This window comes from Typha latifolia, chromosome 4, assembly GCF_019914945.1.
Source record: "Typha latifolia isolate L0001 chromosome 4, TyphaL0001v2, whole genome shotgun sequence".
Taxonomy (NCBI): domain Eukaryota; kingdom Viridiplantae; phylum Streptophyta; class Magnoliopsida; order Poales; family Typhaceae; genus Typha; species Typha latifolia.
The window spans coordinates 15,827,909-15,846,954 of NC_133089.1; the positions used below are offsets into that span (position 1 = coordinate 15,827,909).

The 19,046-nt window shown below is 38.5% G+C and overlaps 5 protein-coding genes across 6 annotated transcripts; 4 read left to right on the forward strand and 1 right to left on the reverse strand.

Annotated features, from left to right (window-relative positions):
* Positions 1–894: 894 nt before the first annotated feature.
* LOC140786572 (PLAT domain-containing protein 3-like) lies at positions 895–1,975 on the forward strand. The gene is made up of 2 exons (XM_073135088.1): positions 895–1,246; positions 1,352–1,975. Exons 1-2 carry the CDS (start codon positions 1,154–1,156, stop codon positions 1,844–1,846), a joined length of 588 nt encoding a protein of 195 aa, XP_072991189.1. The 5' UTR covers positions 895–1,153; the 3' UTR covers positions 1,847–1,975.
* Positions 1,976–6,296: 4,321 nt separating this feature from the next.
* Positions 6,297–7,140, forward strand: LOC140787539 (uncharacterized). Its single transcript, XM_073136514.1, has one exon. It carries the CDS (start codon positions 6,414–6,416, stop codon positions 7,002–7,004), a length of 591 nt encoding a protein of 196 aa, XP_072992615.1. The 5' UTR covers positions 6,297–6,413; the 3' UTR covers positions 7,005–7,140.
* Positions 7,141–7,273: 133 nt separating this feature from the next.
* Positions 7,274–11,666, forward strand: LOC140787540 (uncharacterized). The gene is made up of 5 exons (XM_073136515.1): positions 7,274–7,657; positions 7,742–7,815; positions 8,803–8,938; positions 9,586–9,897; positions 11,131–11,666. The coding sequence occupies exons 1-5, from the start codon at positions 7,529–7,531 to the stop codon at positions 11,401–11,403; spliced, it is 924 nt and encodes a 307-aa protein (XP_072992616.1). The 5' UTR covers positions 7,274–7,528; the 3' UTR covers positions 11,404–11,666.
* Positions 11,667–12,704: 1,038 nt separating this feature from the next.
* Positions 12,705–16,184, forward strand: LOC140785771 (putative pumilio homolog 7, chloroplastic). 2 transcript variants are annotated; one of them, XM_073133767.1, is made up of 7 exons: positions 12,705–13,416; positions 13,702–13,910; positions 14,018–14,180; positions 14,850–15,013; positions 15,333–15,591; positions 15,672–15,770; positions 15,854–16,184. In XM_073133767.1, exons 1-6 carry the CDS (start codon positions 12,901–12,903, stop codon positions 15,768–15,770), a joined length of 1,410 nt encoding a protein of 469 aa, XP_072989868.1. In that variant the 5' UTR covers positions 12,705–12,900; the 3' UTR covers positions 15,854–16,184. The 2 variants fall into 2 exon arrangements, with proteins under 2 accessions (XP_072989868.1, XP_072989867.1); XM_073133766.1 differs by having other exon boundaries at positions 12,705–13,910.
* A 294-nt stretch (positions 16,185–16,478) lies between these two features.
* On the reverse strand, positions 16,479–18,906 carry LOC140785773 (annexin Gh1-like). Its single transcript, XM_073133768.1, has 5 exons — positions 18,755–18,906; positions 18,508–18,653; positions 17,869–18,087; positions 17,070–17,282; positions 16,479–16,935 (listed from the first exon to the last, which is right to left on the reverse strand). The coding sequence occupies exons 1-5, from the start codon at positions 18,828–18,830 to the stop codon at positions 16,639–16,641; spliced, it is 951 nt and encodes a 316-aa protein (XP_072989869.1). The 5' UTR covers positions 18,831–18,906; the 3' UTR covers positions 16,479–16,638.
* Positions 18,907–19,046: the final 140 nt, after the last annotated feature.

The following is a 19,046-nucleotide window of genomic DNA, read 5'->3' on the forward strand; positions in this document are numbered from 1 at the left end:
TGTTGAGGTTTTCTTCAGCATGAAATTGTTCTGTATGTGGTCCAACTTCTCATTCTAAATTTCTGAGTCCTTTTAGCATGCTCTATAATGTCTGCAGGCTTTTATGTCGAGGACTACTGCCTTTCCTGGTGTGGTAGGTATTACTCCTCTAGATCCAGCAAGAAAAGGTTTAACTGTTGCTGTTAATAATTCTTACCTCGTTGTTCTTGGAAATTAGATTTCTGCGATGATTTCTACTGACTTGTCTGTGGCTCCTTGCTGATTGAGGAATATTCAACCCATAAGAAGGAAAAGAATTCATCATCTTTGGTGATGGGTAGTCTGCAACTATACTATTCAGACTTCCGTCATCTCTAGTGTTATCCTTCAAAATTTCTTTATTCCAGATCCTTAGGTGTTTACCATTTTACCCTTCTCGTTCCGGAACCATCTCTGGTTTGGAGTCCAAACCTCATGTTACACGTTGCCGCCTTCGTATTGCCACGTGTAACTCAGCTTCGCGTCATGTCATGTCATGTCATGTCGTGGGAAGCACTGATATTTCCGTGGGTCCCACTCACAAGTTTTGATAACTGAGCCGACACCGCGTCTCACTCGCATCGACCGCATTCAGTGCCGATAAAAAAAAACATAAGCTTTTTCTATTCAATCCGGGCAAAAAGATCGAACCAACAATCCAATTGGTTACCAATTTGAATTTGGAGGCGAAGAGGTGGATTTATCTCAATCGGCGTTTTTCAAATATTATCTTAATTACCGTCGCCCTGCTTTCTTGAATAGAAGTATTGTATCACGTGATTTACTTGTTGGTCCCCTTTTCGATCTCACGTGGTTGTGTCAGATATCTCGCGGGAAGACAATTATATATGTACGATCTCCGCATTCCCTCACCTCACCGACGGTTGAGTTCTTATCATCAGGGGGCCAAAATAAGAATGAAAGAAAGAAATAAAAAATAAAAAATATATACATACAAATCTTACAAAGTATTTTAACTCAATTACTCCCAGATGAATGCACTGTCTGCAGTTGACCCCACTCCCCATCTCCTTTCCTCTTTATATTCCTCTTATCCTTTCCTCTTATCTCCAATACTCCCTAGAGAGTAGAGAGAGAGAGAGAGAGAGAGAGAGAGAGAGAGCCAAATCTTGAGATGGGTTTCCATACACTCAACAAATCCATGTCTCTTCTTCCTCTCCTCCTCTTCCTTTCCTCCGTATCAATTTCCACCTCTTCCCTAATAAAGGTTAATTAATGTCAGCATATCTTTATTATTCACCGATTAATCTACCCTTATGCATCGATCCCTGCTGCTCTGTAATCTTTAACCGATCTCTCTCTCTTCTTGCAGGCAGTCGGAACTGGATCAGACGTCTCATCCGATGACTTCAAATGCGTGTACACCGTGTACGTAAGGACTGGGTCGATCTGGAAGGCCGGGACGGACTCGGCGATCAGCGTGGCGCTGGTCGGATCGGACGGCAACGGCGTGCTGATCAGCGACTTGGAATCTTGGGGGGGATTGATGGGGGAGGGGTACAACTACTTCGAGAGGGGCAATCTGGACATCTTCTCCGGGCGGGGCCCCTGCATGGCGTCGCCGCCGTGCTGGATGAATGTGACGTCGGACGGGAGCGGGCCCCACCACGGCTGGTATTGCAACTACGTCGAGGTCACCGCCACGGGTCCCCACGCCGGGTGCGCGCAGCAGCTGTTCACCGTGGAGCAGTGGATCGCCTCCGACGCCTCGCCGTACCAGCTGTACGCCGTTCGTGACAACTGCGTACATGAGGGCGACCTCGGCCGTCGGATCGGGAAGGGAAAGATGGGGCACGTGGCGGAGTGAGATGGGTCGGGGACGGATGTGGTGTGTTTTATGTACTCTAGTTAACCCGCCCCTTAGATCTGTCTGATCTGCTACTCGGTCAGCGAAAATAAATGTTTTGGTGGACATCAGATCCATTTTATCGTTTCATACTTGGTCTGTGTTTTGTCCTATAAAATAAAATAAACTTTATATATATATATATATATATATATATTGATATTATTTAATTTATTGTGCATAGCATAATATTACAGAAGCATGACTCATCACAATTTGTGTACGATTCGATCTTTTCAAATATTAGAAGAAAAATAAACATTGTAATAAATTCATATACATTAAATCATTAAAAAATTCTCTTATCTTATCTTATCTTACTATTATATATATACATGTCTATTGGTTCTCATCTTCCATCATGGTTATCTTATGCATCCAAAACCTATATTATTCTCTTAATCAAAGTAACTAAATGAGCTCTAAAAAAAATAGAGAGCCCAGCCTAGGAGCCAGACTAAAACCGATTTCAAGAGTGGGCTTTTTCATCTTCAATCTTAATCTTTGGCCCAGAAGTGAATACTTACTCATAAATAAAGTAAGTAAAAGAAAGAAGAAAAAAAGTTGCCCTCCTTCTCCCCATTTTGATCATGGAGTAGTGGATGGAATTGTATCACCAAAATAGTAGCAGACAAGAAGGCAACTCTTTATATGTTCACCACCTTCTCCATGTTCTCTGTTAAAGGAGTAAACTTTTTTCTCTTTCTTTTGGTTTGCCAAGGTACAATGTAGTGTTTGGTTCATTGCCAAATGAGACCGTGGCAATTGGCAACCTAGAAAGGGATCTGCTCCAATTTTGGCCCTTGCATTTAATTCGGAACAGCCACTTTGAAGATGACCATTCAATGGATCATCTTTTCAGATAAGGACCCTACCTTAGAATTAAGGCAATTAGGAGTTGATTTTAGATTCCAATTGGAGTGAGAACATCGCAATGTGGTTGGGACCTGGGAGTGTACGATCACAGGAGGGTTAAATGAACCTGATTGTAACCTTTAACCTAATCCCAGACAACTAAGACACCAATTCCACGTTTAAATGTCAGCTTAGACTTGGTTCCTTCTCAGATTTGTTTAGAGTATTATAATTAGGATGTTATGAATTGTTTCGCTATCTCTTAATTTATTTTTTAAATGTTGTTGACTAAGTATCCTTGGAGTCACTTAAATCTTTTCTATTAATCAGATTTTAACATTTATATTAACCCTCTTATGGAAACGATTGAGAGGTATTAAACCTCTAGCCTCTTAGTTGGAGATCTTGTATTAGTAGATGGGCCTTAAAAGTAAATTATTAGATATGGTTTAAGAGAGAGAGAGAAATTAAAGTATTTTTAGGATGTGAATATCATTTTCTTTCTGCTCCTCTCTCTCTCTCTCTCTCTCTCTCTCTCTCTCTCTCCTAATCCCACCAAACTCAAAACACCAAGCACCAAAGAAACAAACCACCCAAAAACCCTCCCCTCCTCTCATTCCATGTGCTCATCTCCGAACTCACTTTAAAGCTTCTCCTCTTCTACTTTCCTATCCTCTCCTGCTCTCTCTCTTTCCCCCCCCCCCCTTCCTCTACACTTCATCTGTTCCTCTCTCTCTCTCTCCACACTCAACAATGGAGTACTCCTCCCAGCTGCACAAACCCATCACCCCACGTAGCTCCAAGAAGCGCTCTCGCGCGTCACGCCGCCCGCCGACCACCGTCCTCGCCACCGACATCTCCAACTTCCGCGCCATGGTCCAAGAATTCACCGGGGTCCCCTCACCTCCTCCCTTCTCCCCCACATCCCTCTCCACTTACCACCTCCTCCGCCCCTTCCCCCCAAAGCTCACCTCTCTCTCCTCCTCTCCCAATACCACGTCCAATTCCCTCCAACCTATTCCTACTTCTTCTTCTTCTTCTTCTTCTTCTTCTTTGTGGGCCAATTGGGCTTCTCACGGGCAAGGAAACGAGCTGCTGGGTCTGGTAGGTGGTGGTTTGCGTCGACCGACCGGTGACCCCACTCAATTGGGTCAGGTCGTTGCGAGTAGCAAGATGATCAACTAGCCGGCCGGTGGTTTCGTGAAGATAGCTAGATGAGATGGAGTACTGGCAGTTAGTTATTAGTATTCTAATTCCCCTAATTATCCGACTTCTTATTCTAATTTCATGTGGATAGAGTAATCTTATTCTTAGGCTTTTATCGTTCTATATGTTGCTCTCTCTCTCTCTCTCTCTCTCTCTCTCTCTCTCTCTCTCTCTCTCTCGACATGATGCATGGCGAGATTAGCCGTTACCTGCCGAGATATTTATTTTGAATATATAAGAGTAGCTTTTTTCAGATCTTATAGCAATTAAAGCCCATTTAAATTTTCAGAGCAATTAGTCAGACAGTATCGTAGCTAGAAGGAACCAATTTCACACTGTAAGATTAAAATTTGCTATCCCGAGATATGAGCACGAAGGGGAACATATGGTAGATAAAAAATAAAAATTGGAGTAAAAGTGATGGAATAACATGAGTGAAATATGGATGATTAGGTATAAGATTTTGGTGTTCAGGAGTAGCCTTTTTGAGGCGTCACATGTGACTCTTGTACTGAAATCATTGTTCGCCATGGCACGGAATAATTTGTTGCTCTCCACAATCATGCATCGCACTCTCTTTTCCCTTTTCTTTTTCTTTTTTTACTTTTTCTTAGACAAAGTGATAAGTTTAATTAGTTCTTTTAGATAAATAAATTAGACAACAGATCAATTATACTAAGAAACCAGATCATAATGAGCTTAGGAGTGGCAATCGGGCCGGTTTAGTCGGGTTGAATTTATATAGGATCATAGTAATACAAATATCGACCTATTTATTAAATATGTTAAAAATTTTAAATATGAAAACAACTCATTTATTAAATGAGCTTCGCGAGTCATAAATATTTAAATATATATAATTATTTAAGGTTATATACTGATTTTGCTGAGTTATAAATATTATTTTCATATTATAAATAGTTGTCGAGTCATAAATAAGTTATTGTATCGTAACTAGATTATCATGTTATAAATGGATTGATGGGTTGAGCGGGACATAAATTGGTTAAACGAGTTGAGATAATAAATATTAATATGACCCATTTAATATAGACGGGTTGACATGTTCACAACCTAGACCCGATTATATTAAATTCAAACATATTTAAACGTTTAGGTTACTTTGTCGGACTATTGGGTCGAGTCAACTTTTGCCACTCCTAAATGAGCCCAACCCATATACTTAATACAAAACATCATCAAATATTAACTTCAACATTTATGAGAATAATTGAACCTACCTAACCACTGAATTATAATAGTGACTTCTATTCTTTTTCTTTTCTACACAACTCAATTAGGGTTACTCATAATGGATAAAAATGTACTAATTTCTTGATAGGTTATGATTGAACATTGCTTAATTATGGTGATGTCTCTAGAATTAGATTACTGAAGTTGATAGCATGGAAAAGAGAAAGATCAATAAATTTGTAGTGTTTGAACTGTAAACTCCCAAGAGTTGCACAGTGGAGTAGATAACCAGTGCACTATGCCACCACATTGGAAGATGATGTGGTGCAAGAAAAGCAACTACCAACCATTAATCAAGTGAGCATAATGGCTGCAACCTGACTGCCAAGTTGATGGAAAACTATTCCTATCAATGTTATCCAAAGAGTAATAATGATATGAAATTAAGGCAAAAGTTATTCCTGTTTGGATAAAGATGTATAGAGATAGATAGATAGATAGATAGATAGATAGATGGGAGAGAGAGAGGGGAAAAATAGCTTTAAGAAGTACTCTAATATCACAGTCATACATATATAAGCAATGAGAGTTAGTGTTAGCCACATACTAATATCACTCAACAGCCACCAAGTCTTAGCTTTATCGTTCATGAACTCAAGCCTATCTACTACACGCATGCAAGCATGCATCAGAGTGACTTTATGTATGATTAACATTAAACATAGGAATTAAAATGCTTAATTAAGCCCACCTGACTCAACAAAAAGATTTATATATATATATGGAATAATTCTACTTAAATCCTTAAATTTTTTTTAAAGTATTCATGATTTTTTTTGTTCAGAGAATCTATATGAAAAACAACAATAATTTAAAAATATAATTTGAATTAAATCACAATTTGTGCAACTTGTTTTATTATTTATTTTTATTTTTATTTCATGCTTGGCACGGTTTAAAGTTAAAAAACAAATAGTATAATAAGTTAATCATTGGGTGGTGGATGATGCCATAATGGATTGGATTGCGGCAGCCAAGCAAGCACAAACATGAAGTCAAATTAAGAATATAAATCAAAACGTGCAAACTTATAAAGAAAAAGGTGCTACTTAGAAAGTAGCAATCTTATCCTTAGCTTGTTAGCCGCCCACTTCTCTATCCCTTTGGTCACTTGGCCTTTAGAATTATCGAAAGAACTAATTTCAATCCTATATAAATACCCCCCTCAACCATCAGGACCAATTCACCGATACAAGTTATATTCTCTTGCTCAATGGCTCACTCACATCATGACCCTCCTCCTCTCAAATTTGATGTAAAAGTTGTTCGACTAGCGGACTTCGATGTCGAGCTAGAGAGAAGCCTCTTTATCAGATACTATGTTTTCGCTGGCGATGGAAGAAGGATCTGTATCAACACAAGAGAGATTTCATCCACGAGCAATCTAAATTGGAGCGAATTTGCATCATTTGAGTGTCGGGGGAGTTTGGCTCTGTTGGGCGAACTTATTGAGCCGCAAAATTTAGTATTCGAGCTCCGATGGAGGAGGAGAAGAAGGGCAATTTTTGGGAGGATTACAAGGTCTAAGCTCCTAGGGAGAGGAGAGGTTGCATGGAAGGATGTGGCAGAGGCAAAAGGGATGTCATTGGAGAAGTGGGTCAAGCTTCATGTGACAGGCCACGAGTCAGATAGCTTCAAGTTGCCAACTTTGTTGGTAGAGTTAAAGATTCAAGCTATAGATGGGAGAAACAAGAGGATTGATGGGAGAAGAATGGGCTGGAAGAGGTGTAATTGTGAGGATTGTGAATGGATCGGAAGTGAGGAAGATATGTTTCAAGCAGCAACAATTGTTAACGAGTACTAGTAGAAGCTTTTTCCATGCAAACAGTATATCTCCAAGATACAGATGCTTCTAAGTTCAAAGTAGACTTTTTTTTTTTCTTTTTCCCCTCGGAAATTGTACGTATGATTTTGATGTCCAAATATATCAATCTTGTAATGATGACCATATAAATTATAAGTTTATCTCATAATTAAAAATTTATTTAATTTTGTCGTTAAAATAATATAATTTAGGCTTTTAATCACAAATTTAGGTGATTAGTTAGCACTTAGCAACTTGGTCAGAGACTCAAGAGGTCAGCGCGCTCTCTCTCTCTCTCTCTCAGCTAGCAGGAAATTGGAAATTTGAATTGGAAAACCGGACGACCCAGTGCCCAGTAAAGATTCTAAACCCAGATCACACTCCCACTCCACTTTTCTATATATATTACCAGCACACTTGCCGACTACTCCACTCTTGCTATAGACCTCCAACCTCAAGGAGAGAGAGAGAGAGAGAGAGAGAGAGAGAGAGAGAGAGAGAGAGAGAGAGAGAGAGTGGAGGAAATGGAGAGAAGCGTACCCGTTCGGAAACCGCACACCTCCACGGCCGACCTCCTCACATGGTCGGAGACCCCGGCGGCCGACCAGTCGCCAGCGAGCGCCGCGACGCCGGCGTCACGCCGCCCCGGAAAGGTAAAGCACGAGAACCCCCTGTGCGGCGCTGCATTATGGTTTCTTTGACGAAATTGACCGTACTCTGGTGGGTTGGATCTGTAGCCAGCGGGAGGGATCACCCCAGTGATGTTCGGGGCGCAGATGAGCGAGGAGGAGGCGGAGACGTTGAACCAAAGGTGAGATCCGGTCGTTTTCTAGGGTTTCTGATGTGTGGAATTTAGTTGACTTGATCTGATGGGATGCGTGGAGAGTGGAGCGTGGGGATCTGTGGATCTCTTCTTGAGCTCGATTTAATTTATAGTACGTTATCTTTATCTTGGGCCTAGGGGTGATATTTGCAATGTGATACTGGGTGATACTTGATCTGTCGCTTTGAGTTGATCTATTTGAGTTGATCATTTTTTCAGGTCAGGATCCGGTTTTGTTTTTGATTTTTTGAAAGGGACGGTTCTAATTCTTCATATTTCAACATGAGGTGAGATTTGAGAGGGACAGAGAGATAAAAAATGGAGAGTAAAAGATTTAGATATAGTGAAAATGAAGAGTGAACATGGATCTACGCCTCTCCTGGTTGTCGATAGAGGATTGAAGTAGGAGGTGGTTTTCGATCCGGGGAAAGAAGACATTGGAGAGGATTTGTGGATGAGTTTTAAAAATGAAAGAGTCGAGAGCAAAATGCTGATGACCATGCTACCAAGTATAGATTAGTGTAGTGCCCAGAGGAGCCAGCGCTGTCATACAGTAAAATAAGACTTGAGAAGCCCTCTCTGTTAGGGTTCTAGGGGTAGTGTGAATATTCTTAGTGCATTAATTTACCTTCTAGCCTTCCAGGTATTCATCTCGACTAATTCATTTTGATTCTTTCTCTATATTTGTATACATAGAGATTTGTGTTTAGATATAGTGCGGATACATGAAATGTATATATATAGGTGCATTATACACATAGCTTTCATTTTGAAGAATCTTGTAGGAGTTGTTACCAGTGCAGCTATTTGTTGCTTGTCTCACCTTTCTAGATAGAGAATAATAAGAAGCTAACTTTAGTTTGAACAGGTTTGCCTTCAATCATAAGTTTCAGTTTCTACCATCCATCATGTACTGTACTAGATGTGTCATTTTATTCTCTTGCTAGACATAACATTCTACTTTACTACTACCAGGAAACCTTGCTCAGGCTTGAAACTAAGAGAGATAACGGGCAGTGGCATCTTTGCAGCTGATGCTGAAAATGGTGAATCAGAATCTGGCTGTGCTGTCTCAAATCCAAATAATAAAACAACTTTAAGGATGTACCAGGTATATCTTCTGTATGAATGGAAATTGGTTTTCTATTGCAACTGATATCAATATTCTACTGCAGCACTTTTTGTTTGTTTGTTTTTCTTTACCTAGAGTATACTCGTAATACAAACACACTATTTTTTAATGTTGTCATATATCTAAAGTAATTTATGAGGCTAAATTGCATTTTCATCCCGAGAACTATGATCCAAAATCACATTACATCCTTGACGAATAAAGCCATATAGTTAGTTTACCCCTTAAACTACCTAAAAGGTAGCAACTTGTAATGGGGATTTAATGTGATATTAGGTTTTGTCAAAAAATGAAATATATCTTATAGTAGACTAACAGTTGGGTGTAAATTGTTATTTTTTACCTAGTTCTGGGGGCAGATGTATCATTCTTCACGGATTTAATGTTGATACTGATTATAATTCTGGAGGTGAAAATAATCAAATATAATTTAGCCTTTTCATGATTAATAATTCAAAGAAATAATATGTGCTGCATATTTGTTGAAATTGCATCTTAAAGGCCAACCTTATGTTGGCGCAGTTTCTGTCTGCTATGGTTATGCTGCAGTGATGGGAACTCTTCTTATTTAAGCCGTAATTGTATAAATAGATCTAGACTGCGCTAATCTTCTTAGCCTGTAACAGCAAGCGGTGAGTGCAATCAGCCAGATCTCATTTAGTGCTGAAGAGAATGTTTCCCCAAAGAAGCCAACTTCACTAACTGAGGTGGCAAAGCAGCGAGAGCTAAGTGGAAATCTGGAGACTGAGGCTGAAGCTAAAACAAAAAAGCAGATTTCTGAAGCAAAAACCAAGGAGCTTAGTGGACATGACATCTTTGGTCCTCCTCCTGAGGTTCCTGCCAGGCCATTAGCTGCACGTAATTTGGAGTTAAGAGGCAACTTGGATTTTGCTTTACCGCAACCAAGGAACATTCATACATCTGTAAAAGTATCAAATGTAAGTGAAAAGCACTAGTAAGCTTGCCCTTTAAGAATTTTGAATATGATTTATCACCTGATAATGCACATGGCTTCTTTAAACATTCTTGCACTGTTATATTGATAGATATCAGCTTAATACTCTTTTTGTATATCAACCATCTGCCATTATAAGGCCAGGCACAAGTTTTTTAGGGCAAGAGAAATTTTAAGATCTGAGATGTGTATACCACTATTGCTGACATATCCCTTTGGAGTCCAAGACAATATTATTTAACCGGTTTGATTTGGTATTCAGTTAGTAGAACAAATAAGTGGCATATGCTTGCAAAAATGCATAGGATGCCCTCAGGAATACTGAAATATTTGAAGATGTAATAGATCTGGAATGCTTAAACTTTGATTTGCTTTATCAATGGCAGTAATTTTAGATGTTTCTATCTTTCTCTTGATTACATTTTAGGTATCTAGTGCTCACTGATAAATTGTGATTTTCGTAGAGGTAACTTATCTTCTTTTTCTAGCTTTCCAGTCAAAAAGATTAAATATCTCCAGTTGCTAGAGCTAGAATAGTTGCTGGGATCTGATGCCAAGTTAACTAGATGTTCTAGTTTGTTTGCATGATAATCTTCCCAGTTCCCACTTACATGGTTCCAATTTTTCATCTTGTTTGCTCTCATTTATTCAGATACTTGAATATTGATTATCACCTGTTATTCCAATTTCTAGTTTGTGTCACACCGCACGCACACAGATGCACACACAGACACACACACAGACACACACAAACACACATTTGTGTGCTTGATACTTCCTTTATCCATATATAATGTGCATCACAGTGTGCTTTAATTTATCTAGCAGAAGGAAACTAGGAATATACATGCATTAAAATTTGACTTTCAAGGTTCACAACTTGGGCCAGATGGTTCATTTACTTGAAATTTTTATATAGTCAAAATTTAACCCAGTTGAGATGCACAAAAGAGTTAACAAAGAACACTCAGCATATTCTATTGGAATTTCTTTGCATAGGAACTTTATGGCATCTCTAGTTTTTGGTATTTCTCTGCTTCAATGTAGTTAAGTAATTAAAATGCAGATCTCCAGAGTCATTCACCAACCATGATATTTGTCTTATGAGGTTTTCCTTCTAATTAGTTACAAGTTAAGATAGGTTGCAAATTCTGTGGACAGTTATTATTTTTTTTTTCTAGTGTTTCTAATTTTTTTTTTCCGGATGTCGGTACAGCCAGCTGGAGGTCCTAGCAATATAATGTTCAGTGAAGAGCCTGTGAATAAGACAGCTAAGAAAATCCACAATCAAAAGTTCCAGGAGCTGACAGGCAACAACATATTTAAAGGAGAAATGCCTCCTGGATCAGCTGAGAAACCATTAAGCATGGCAAAGCTCAAGGAGATGAGCGGCAACGATATCTTCTCGGACGGGAAGTCTGCAGCCAGAGATTATCTTGGCGGCGTCCGGAAACCCCCTGGTGGCGAGAGCAGCATCGCTCTGGTTTAACCATTCTAACATATGATTTGCACGTCTTGGCTTTCCTCTTTAATTTAAGCAAGGATATGTCTATCACCTTTTCTTAGCTACTCCTTGCATTTACTTGAGTTGTTGTTGATGTGTGTTTGTAATCTTAATCACTAATTGATGGAGAATTCTTGTGATCCTTCTCGATGTTGAAATGGTGTTTGAAACATTCTCTTCTTTGCTTGCTGATGATATGGAACAGATTACTTGTTCTCTTCTTAATTAAAAAGGTTTTTGGTTTGCCATCACAATGTTTCAACTATTTTGTTATCTCTTAGGCCTCGTTTTGGTCTTTGATATGATGGTATCAACACATGATACTGATTGGTCAAAGATGCCGACTTCAATGAGTTCATTAGTACTGTTGGGTTGCATGAAGCATTATCACATTGTTGCTTATTCTTTGTTTGCCAGTGATTTATTAGCATGTTAGACTTAACTTTTTTTTATTTATTCTAATTTAAAACTCTTTATTTTTTAATAACAACTAAACATCATAATAATTATATTGTAGAATATAAATACTATTTATCAAAATTACATTTGACATACTAATCTAATTATTAACTTATCTTTGATATCTATCCTATCAACTTACTTTATATTAGGTTAAACAAAAATTTTAATCTTTTTCTTCACTTTATATTACATTGAATATATTTATTGTATTCTTATTCTAGAATATAAATGAATATATAAAATAATTATTTCTAGAATAAAGATTTTGTTTTGAAAATAATAAAGAAGAATAATTATTCTAGAATTAATCAAATAATAATTCTAAAGTCCTATTTTCTTCTGGTTTGATTCCTTTTTATTTATTTATTTATTTTTTTGTTCTGTTAGCGTGACATCTAACTAGTATATCCACGCTATCTTTCTATCATCACTTTGACCCTATCTTTAAACTAATCGGATTTGGACTTTACGAGGGTCGACATATTAGTGCAAAATCTAAATCCGACCCGCTCCAAACCAACAAATTAGTAACCCTTTCACCTCCACGTGGCAATACTACTGGTGGCAGTTACCGAAAAGGGGCCATCCAGCCTAAAAAGATGACGTGTAACGTTGTAATTCAAATTTTAATTTTGAAGAATACATATTTGTTCCTAAAAATTAGGTGGTGATCGTACCGGACGGGATTCGAATCCCCACTTAATACGAAGAGAAACCTCGTAAAAACCCCCGCCTATAAATACGTCTCCCTCTCCTATCTTTTCTCCTCTCCCTCTTTAATGGTGGAATCGGCTTCCTGTACGATACTCCGCCTCACTACCCTCCACAACCTCACCCTCTATTCGTTTGTGTAGATTTTTTCCTTCCAAAAATCTGAAATGTAATGGGAAATCCTCGTTCAAGAGTCATCTTTCTCATCTTAATCCCAACTGGGTTTTCTTGTAGTTGTATTGTTTCATAGTTTTTGATCTTTATTCTTGGTTTCCCTTCTTTTTTCTTTCTTTCTTTAAATTCCGCGAGATGGACAATCGAGGGGATGAGGAGAGGTTGATGTATTGGCAGCCACCGTCCAATCATCAACAGGGCGACTCCAATGGCAATAATGGTTTGTTTTACCACACGACGGCGGCGTCCCAGATAGGCAATGGTGCGATGCGGCTCTCATCGGAGTTAACTCGACAAGTGGTTCACGAGCGGTTTGTAACGGAAGAACTCAGAGCACTGCAACTAGGAGAAAATAGCCGACAGGCGGCAATTCGGCAATCGCGAAGCAATTTGGTATACTCTAATCCGTTTCAGATTGGCCATCGCGATGTTAGGATGAGGAGTTCCACTCAAGAAGATCACATAGCTCTTCTGCATTCTGTCAATCCATATTCTGGTCTCGTTGATCAGGAATTCGGATTGCAGCAATATGATCCTAATTTATCCGAACCTCGAAGAAGATCCTTGGATTCCAGTACTACAATGGACTACCCAAGTGTGAATTTTTCTTATCAGGGTGATGCATTAAAAGCCTCCCGACTTGGCGGCAGGGTAAGTCTTGATATGTACGGAACATCGTATCCTGACCAGCATTTAGCTTCTCAAGCAATGGTTTCGCCTTTCGTTTTATCAACTAAGCCTACAAGTCCGATGAGAAATTCACGGCATATTGGTGCTTCCTACTATGAGCATAAGAAGATGATGTACTTGGGAAGCAATGGGAATTCAAAAGGACATGTCACCATGCGTCCTAGTAGACAGTCTGATAGTTTGATGGAGTTAAAACGATCCATCCGCAATCTTGGCAATGACCAAAATGTGTGTCTCTTCTTGCAGAGGAAGTTCGATGAGGGAAAGCCTCAAGAGTTGGAGAAGATATTTAATAAGATAATTGATCATGTGGGAGAGCTCATGGTAAGCCCTTTTGGGAATTATCTGATGCAGAAACTCCTGGATATCTGTACTGAAGAACAGAGGATGAGGATTATCTGCACTCTTACGAAAGATCCGGCAGAGCTTATCAGGATATCTTTAGACAATCATGGGTATTAGTTTATATTGCTTGACACTTTTTTCATTATGATTCTTGTGCTTCTCTGTGTACATTCATTATCTTCTAAGGTCTTACTTTCTTTTTACCTGTGTTGTTTAGGACGAGGGCGGTGCAGAAACTGATAGAGACCCTTAAAACTGATGAGCAAATTGCATTGGTGATATCTGCCCTCGAACCAGGATTCTTTTACCTTGTCAAGAGCTCGAATGGCAATCATGTTATCCAACGTTGCTTGCAATATCTTTCACCTGAAGACAATAAGGTCTACATATTTATTGTTTCTGCACATTAATGAATCATGGTTTATCATTGAGTTGTGTTTTAAGTTTAGTAGTTCAGGCTGTATATCATAACCTCTAGTATTTTTTTGGTTGCTTCTTTAGGTATTATATATGTGGTGATGTAGTTCATATTGTCAGATTACGTCTCAATTAAAGACCTTTTCTATCTTAGAGTAGTCTGTGCTTTTCAATCTATTGTTTGCTATTTATAGTTACTTTTGCTAAATGTACATAGCATACATCTTTCTGAGAACTCTTGAGAAAATGATGCTCTTCAATTTTCAGTTTAAAACTATTGTTGACTTAATAACTTATTACAAGTTTGTTTATTATGTAGCTTAGGAATAAAATCCTTTTTGATTACGGTGAAGGCAGGATTTTGGTCTGCGTGGAATTACTTGGGATTGTTAATTAAATTTTGAATTAGTTTATTTAACACTGAAGGAAGACTTTCTGGTAGAAAATGAACCTGTTGAGAGTAGTTGGGAGTGGGGGAGGGAAGGGGGAGGGAATCACCCCCTTTGTGTGTTTTTTCATCTATTTCATACGTAATTGTGCAATCTGCCTAGATTTATTAACCAAACCATCATAATATCTCGTTGCATTGGGAGATATATCTAAATCCTTTATTATTATTATTTTCTTGACAGTTCATCTTTGATGCCGCTATTATGTATTGTTTTGGTATTGCGACTCATCGACATGGATGTTGTGTCTTACAACGCTGCATAGATTATTCCAGTGGGAAGTGCAGGGATAGCATTGTTGCTGCAATTTATGCTAAGGGACTTTCTCTCGCCCAAGATGCTTATGGGTAATAAATTAATATTATAATGGCTATCTTTAAAAGTTCGCTTTTGTATTTCAATCAATTACGAAATGCTTTTTCTTCATGGTTTATTCTCTTCTTTCACAAAATATCTTTTTTATTGACGTCCAATGTCTCTAATTAAATAAATATGAAGCCATATAGGCATATATCTGCTCTATTTTGTATTCCTGTTGTATGTTAATTTCAATACATTAACTATTGATATGTTTTTTTTACATGTTCTCATTTTCTATAGATTATAACTTTGACTAGAACTTACATCATTGCTCATTCTTATGGTGATTTTATTTTTCTTTCGTAGTAATTATGTGATTCAGTATATTTTGAACCGGAAAGAACCAGTAGCTACCGCGAGTCTTGCATCCCAATTTCAAGGTCGTTATGTAAGTCTTTCAACACAAAAGTTCAGCAGTAACGTGGTGGAAAAATGCCTCAAAGTTTTTGGTAACGGACGCCGAGCAGGAATCATATATGAATTGCTAGAAGTGCCTCACTTTGAACGATTACTGCAAGACCCTTTCGCAAATTATGTCATCCTATCTGCCCTCGAAAATTCCAAGGTTTTCAATTACTATTCCTATTATTCCTTTCATATACTTCACTGTAAATGAAATATCTGAAATGATTGTTATTGTTCCAGGGTTCTCTCCATGATGCACTTGTTGAATCCATAAGGCCTCATGCAGCAGCTCTTCGAGACAACATATATTGCAAGCGCATTTTCTCTAAAATAGAATGAGTAAGTGATGTGCATTCTGAAAGATAACAGGCTGTTTTCTTTCCCCTACATATTCACTAATATATATCAACTCTGACCTGCAGACAAGGAGTTCACTACTGTATCTCATGAAACTTCCCAGCAACTTTTGGAGTCTGTTTGTGCCTTTTCATGTATGGCCATCAGAGATTTATATGTGGCTATGTGGCTGTACATTGTAATAGGTCTTTTTAGTAATTTTCTTTTTGAGAAGAAAAAAGGAAAGAAAAATGTTGATATTGGTCACATAGGTGGAAAGTGCTGATACTGGGGATATTTGACCGCTATTTATGTTCTTTTTAAACTTTTATTGTGTTGTTATCTTTAAATGTTGTTGGTTATGTCATATACCTTTGGGTATTAACAAGAGTTTGCTATCATAATGCTGATTTGGTAGATGATTTATTTATGAGATCATGGATTTATGCTTTATTATATTGCTAGCATCTATTAATGTTGCTGGTTCCCTCTCCTATTGATGAACTACCTTCATTTTCTGCTTGCTTGGAGAACTGAACATTTGAGCTGATTGTGCTGACTATTTAGATTTATAAATTTTAGAGCTCAAGATAGCATATGAATTACAAAACTGTATCAGAGCCATAATTAAAAATCAATAAAGGGCATGACCCCCTTTAGCTATCTGTGGGGCAAACATCAACAAAGCAGAAAACATTGACTACCAACAACTTATCAAAACTCCAGTCCATGATTTTATTTTCATAGAAAGAACACCTTAAGTCCACAAAACCATCAAACTCCAGTTCCAGGATTTTATTAAAATATAAAGAACAAGGTAATTCACCAGGGAAACCTCTTCTGTAAAGCAATATTATGACCTCAGTAAAACTCAAGCATTCTCATGGCCTAACAATGCAAGAAGCATATCCTCATAATGTCCAACAGTGTCATGGGCGATGGCACGATCCATAGGTTTACTATTTCTCTTGTAGTAGGTCTCCTTAATCACTTTGAGATCAACCTCAGCTCGAGTAACTATTACACGAGTAAGAGCATTTTCTTCTGTTCCTACCCTGCTGATGGCGAGACGAATCACTTTCTCAAAGTATCTCTCAGGGCAACATATGCAGCATATGATGGCTCTCAGTGCAGCAAGGAACTCATCCTTGGGATCAGATTTCAGGTCCTGTAAATGGCAAATAGCTCTATTAGAAATCAATAATAGAACTGTAAATGTAAATTTATTTTCAATTGAAATGTTAGCATTTGAAATCGATATGATTCCAACCAATCTGCTTTACATGGAAAAGGGGCGCATACCTTGTTAATTGGATTACCAAACTCATTGTTGTAGTGATTAAATGTTGCAGTAAGTTGAGCTTTGCTCCTTGTAGTAAGGATCCTAATGAGATCTTCATGGTTGTAAGCTTTCTCAGAAATTTGTTCGTGCAGCATCTTGGCCTCTGATTTAGCTAATGTCACGTTCACCTCAGCTCCCTCATAACGATATGAGCTCACAAGTGGCACCAAAAGCTTAAAGAATGAATAACTTTCAATAACAATTATCCAAGGAATCTCCTTGTACATAATTTTCTAATTTTCATTAGATATATCTGAACTACTAAACAACCTTCACTGAAACAGGAACTATGTGACCACTTAACTTAGCGCCACAGGAACTAGTATAATCCAAAGCATGAAATCTGATATTTTAACATATGATAGTCAAAGATTCAAAAAGTACTCAATAGATGGCTGCAGAATTTTGTTAAACAGAGATTTTATTTGGCATGATCTATATCGGTGTGATCTCCTGGATTCCAGTTAAATCAAACAGGCTAACTTTACCAAGGTTATCTCCTAGGACATCAAGCAGAGTATCTCCCAAATAATATAATAATCAAGTCAGGATTTGACAGTTGCACGTCAAAAGGTTTTTCCTTCAGAGGTCAGACAGCAAAATAAATCGCTAAAATAAACACCATGACTCTAAACAAGAAAATCTAAAATTTGGAAGCATATAAAAGTATTGATCAAGTTCAAAATTTGACAACAACCAAGTAAAGAACCCCAACTCGAAAATCAAACAGTATCACTAAAGATAAAGCCACTGCATTACCTTGCGAAAATCCCCCGTAGTGTGCGCTCCCACATCCTCTTCGAGTGACCTCTTGTATGTTGCATGGTATGCCTGCCGCACAGCAAACAGCTCTACTGAAGTCCTTGCACACGCGATCTCGATCAATACATGATTGGATGGCTTCCATTTCCTCACTGCCTCATTCGCTAGCCATGCATCCCTCTCTGCCGGATCCATTGTCCACAGCAGCACCACCATCTGCTCCATAGATTAGTTATATCACAACAAATAACTCCTGAAACACTTCCCAATGAGAGTTGAAAAGGATGGTCCCTTTACATGTATAGCTTGCTACGGCATCTTATTTGTGAATATCCTATATATTTGCAAACGTACGTTTAATAGTTTGCATGATATACCTTTATGAAGATTACTTTTTTTGTGTATACCCTTCAAAATCCTTAACAATAATTACAATTTCACAAACCCTTACGTAGATACATCTCTCAGATTGTAGAGTCTGCGGAGCATACATGAAAAATAATGGAGGAGTAATGATGCAAACAAAGGATTTGTAGAGGGCATTCATCTAAATATAGAATTTGGTGGGTGAAAAATGCAAATAAATAACTCAAGAGTTCCGAAAGGACATAATAGTTGGAGAAGAGAGAGTAAGACCTCGAAGTCGCCGGTGGTCTCATCGCCAAGGGATCTGAGGAGCTCCTCGCCGTAGATCTCGGCGTACGCTCGTCGAATCGCACGGCGTTGGTCGGCGTTGCGGTGGGCGAGGATTGAGATAATTAGATTCTCATTGGTGCCCCAACCTGTAATGGAAGAGATCAAAGGGTGGGGACTTTTGAAAATTTGGTAGATCGAAACACCAAGAGAGGGGGGGAAATCGAGCGGGGAACGAGAAACAGGGCACCTTTGAAGGCTTTCCGCAGCTGCTCGCAGTCTTCGGCAGGGGAGGGGATCGCCTCGGGAATCGTGAGAGTAGCCATTGATTAGATCGTCAGAGTGGGAGAGAGGGAGGAGCAAGCGCGAAGAGGAGGGAGAGAAGACGAGCTTTTTAAAGGAAAAGAATGCTGGTGGGCTACGTGGCGCTATATTATTGGATGGTATTTCGTTCATGGGTGACACGTATCTTTGTTGGTGTTTATTTATTCTCCTCGTGATTTGTGCTCCTTAGTGATGGTGCTTTATACGATATTTCAAGA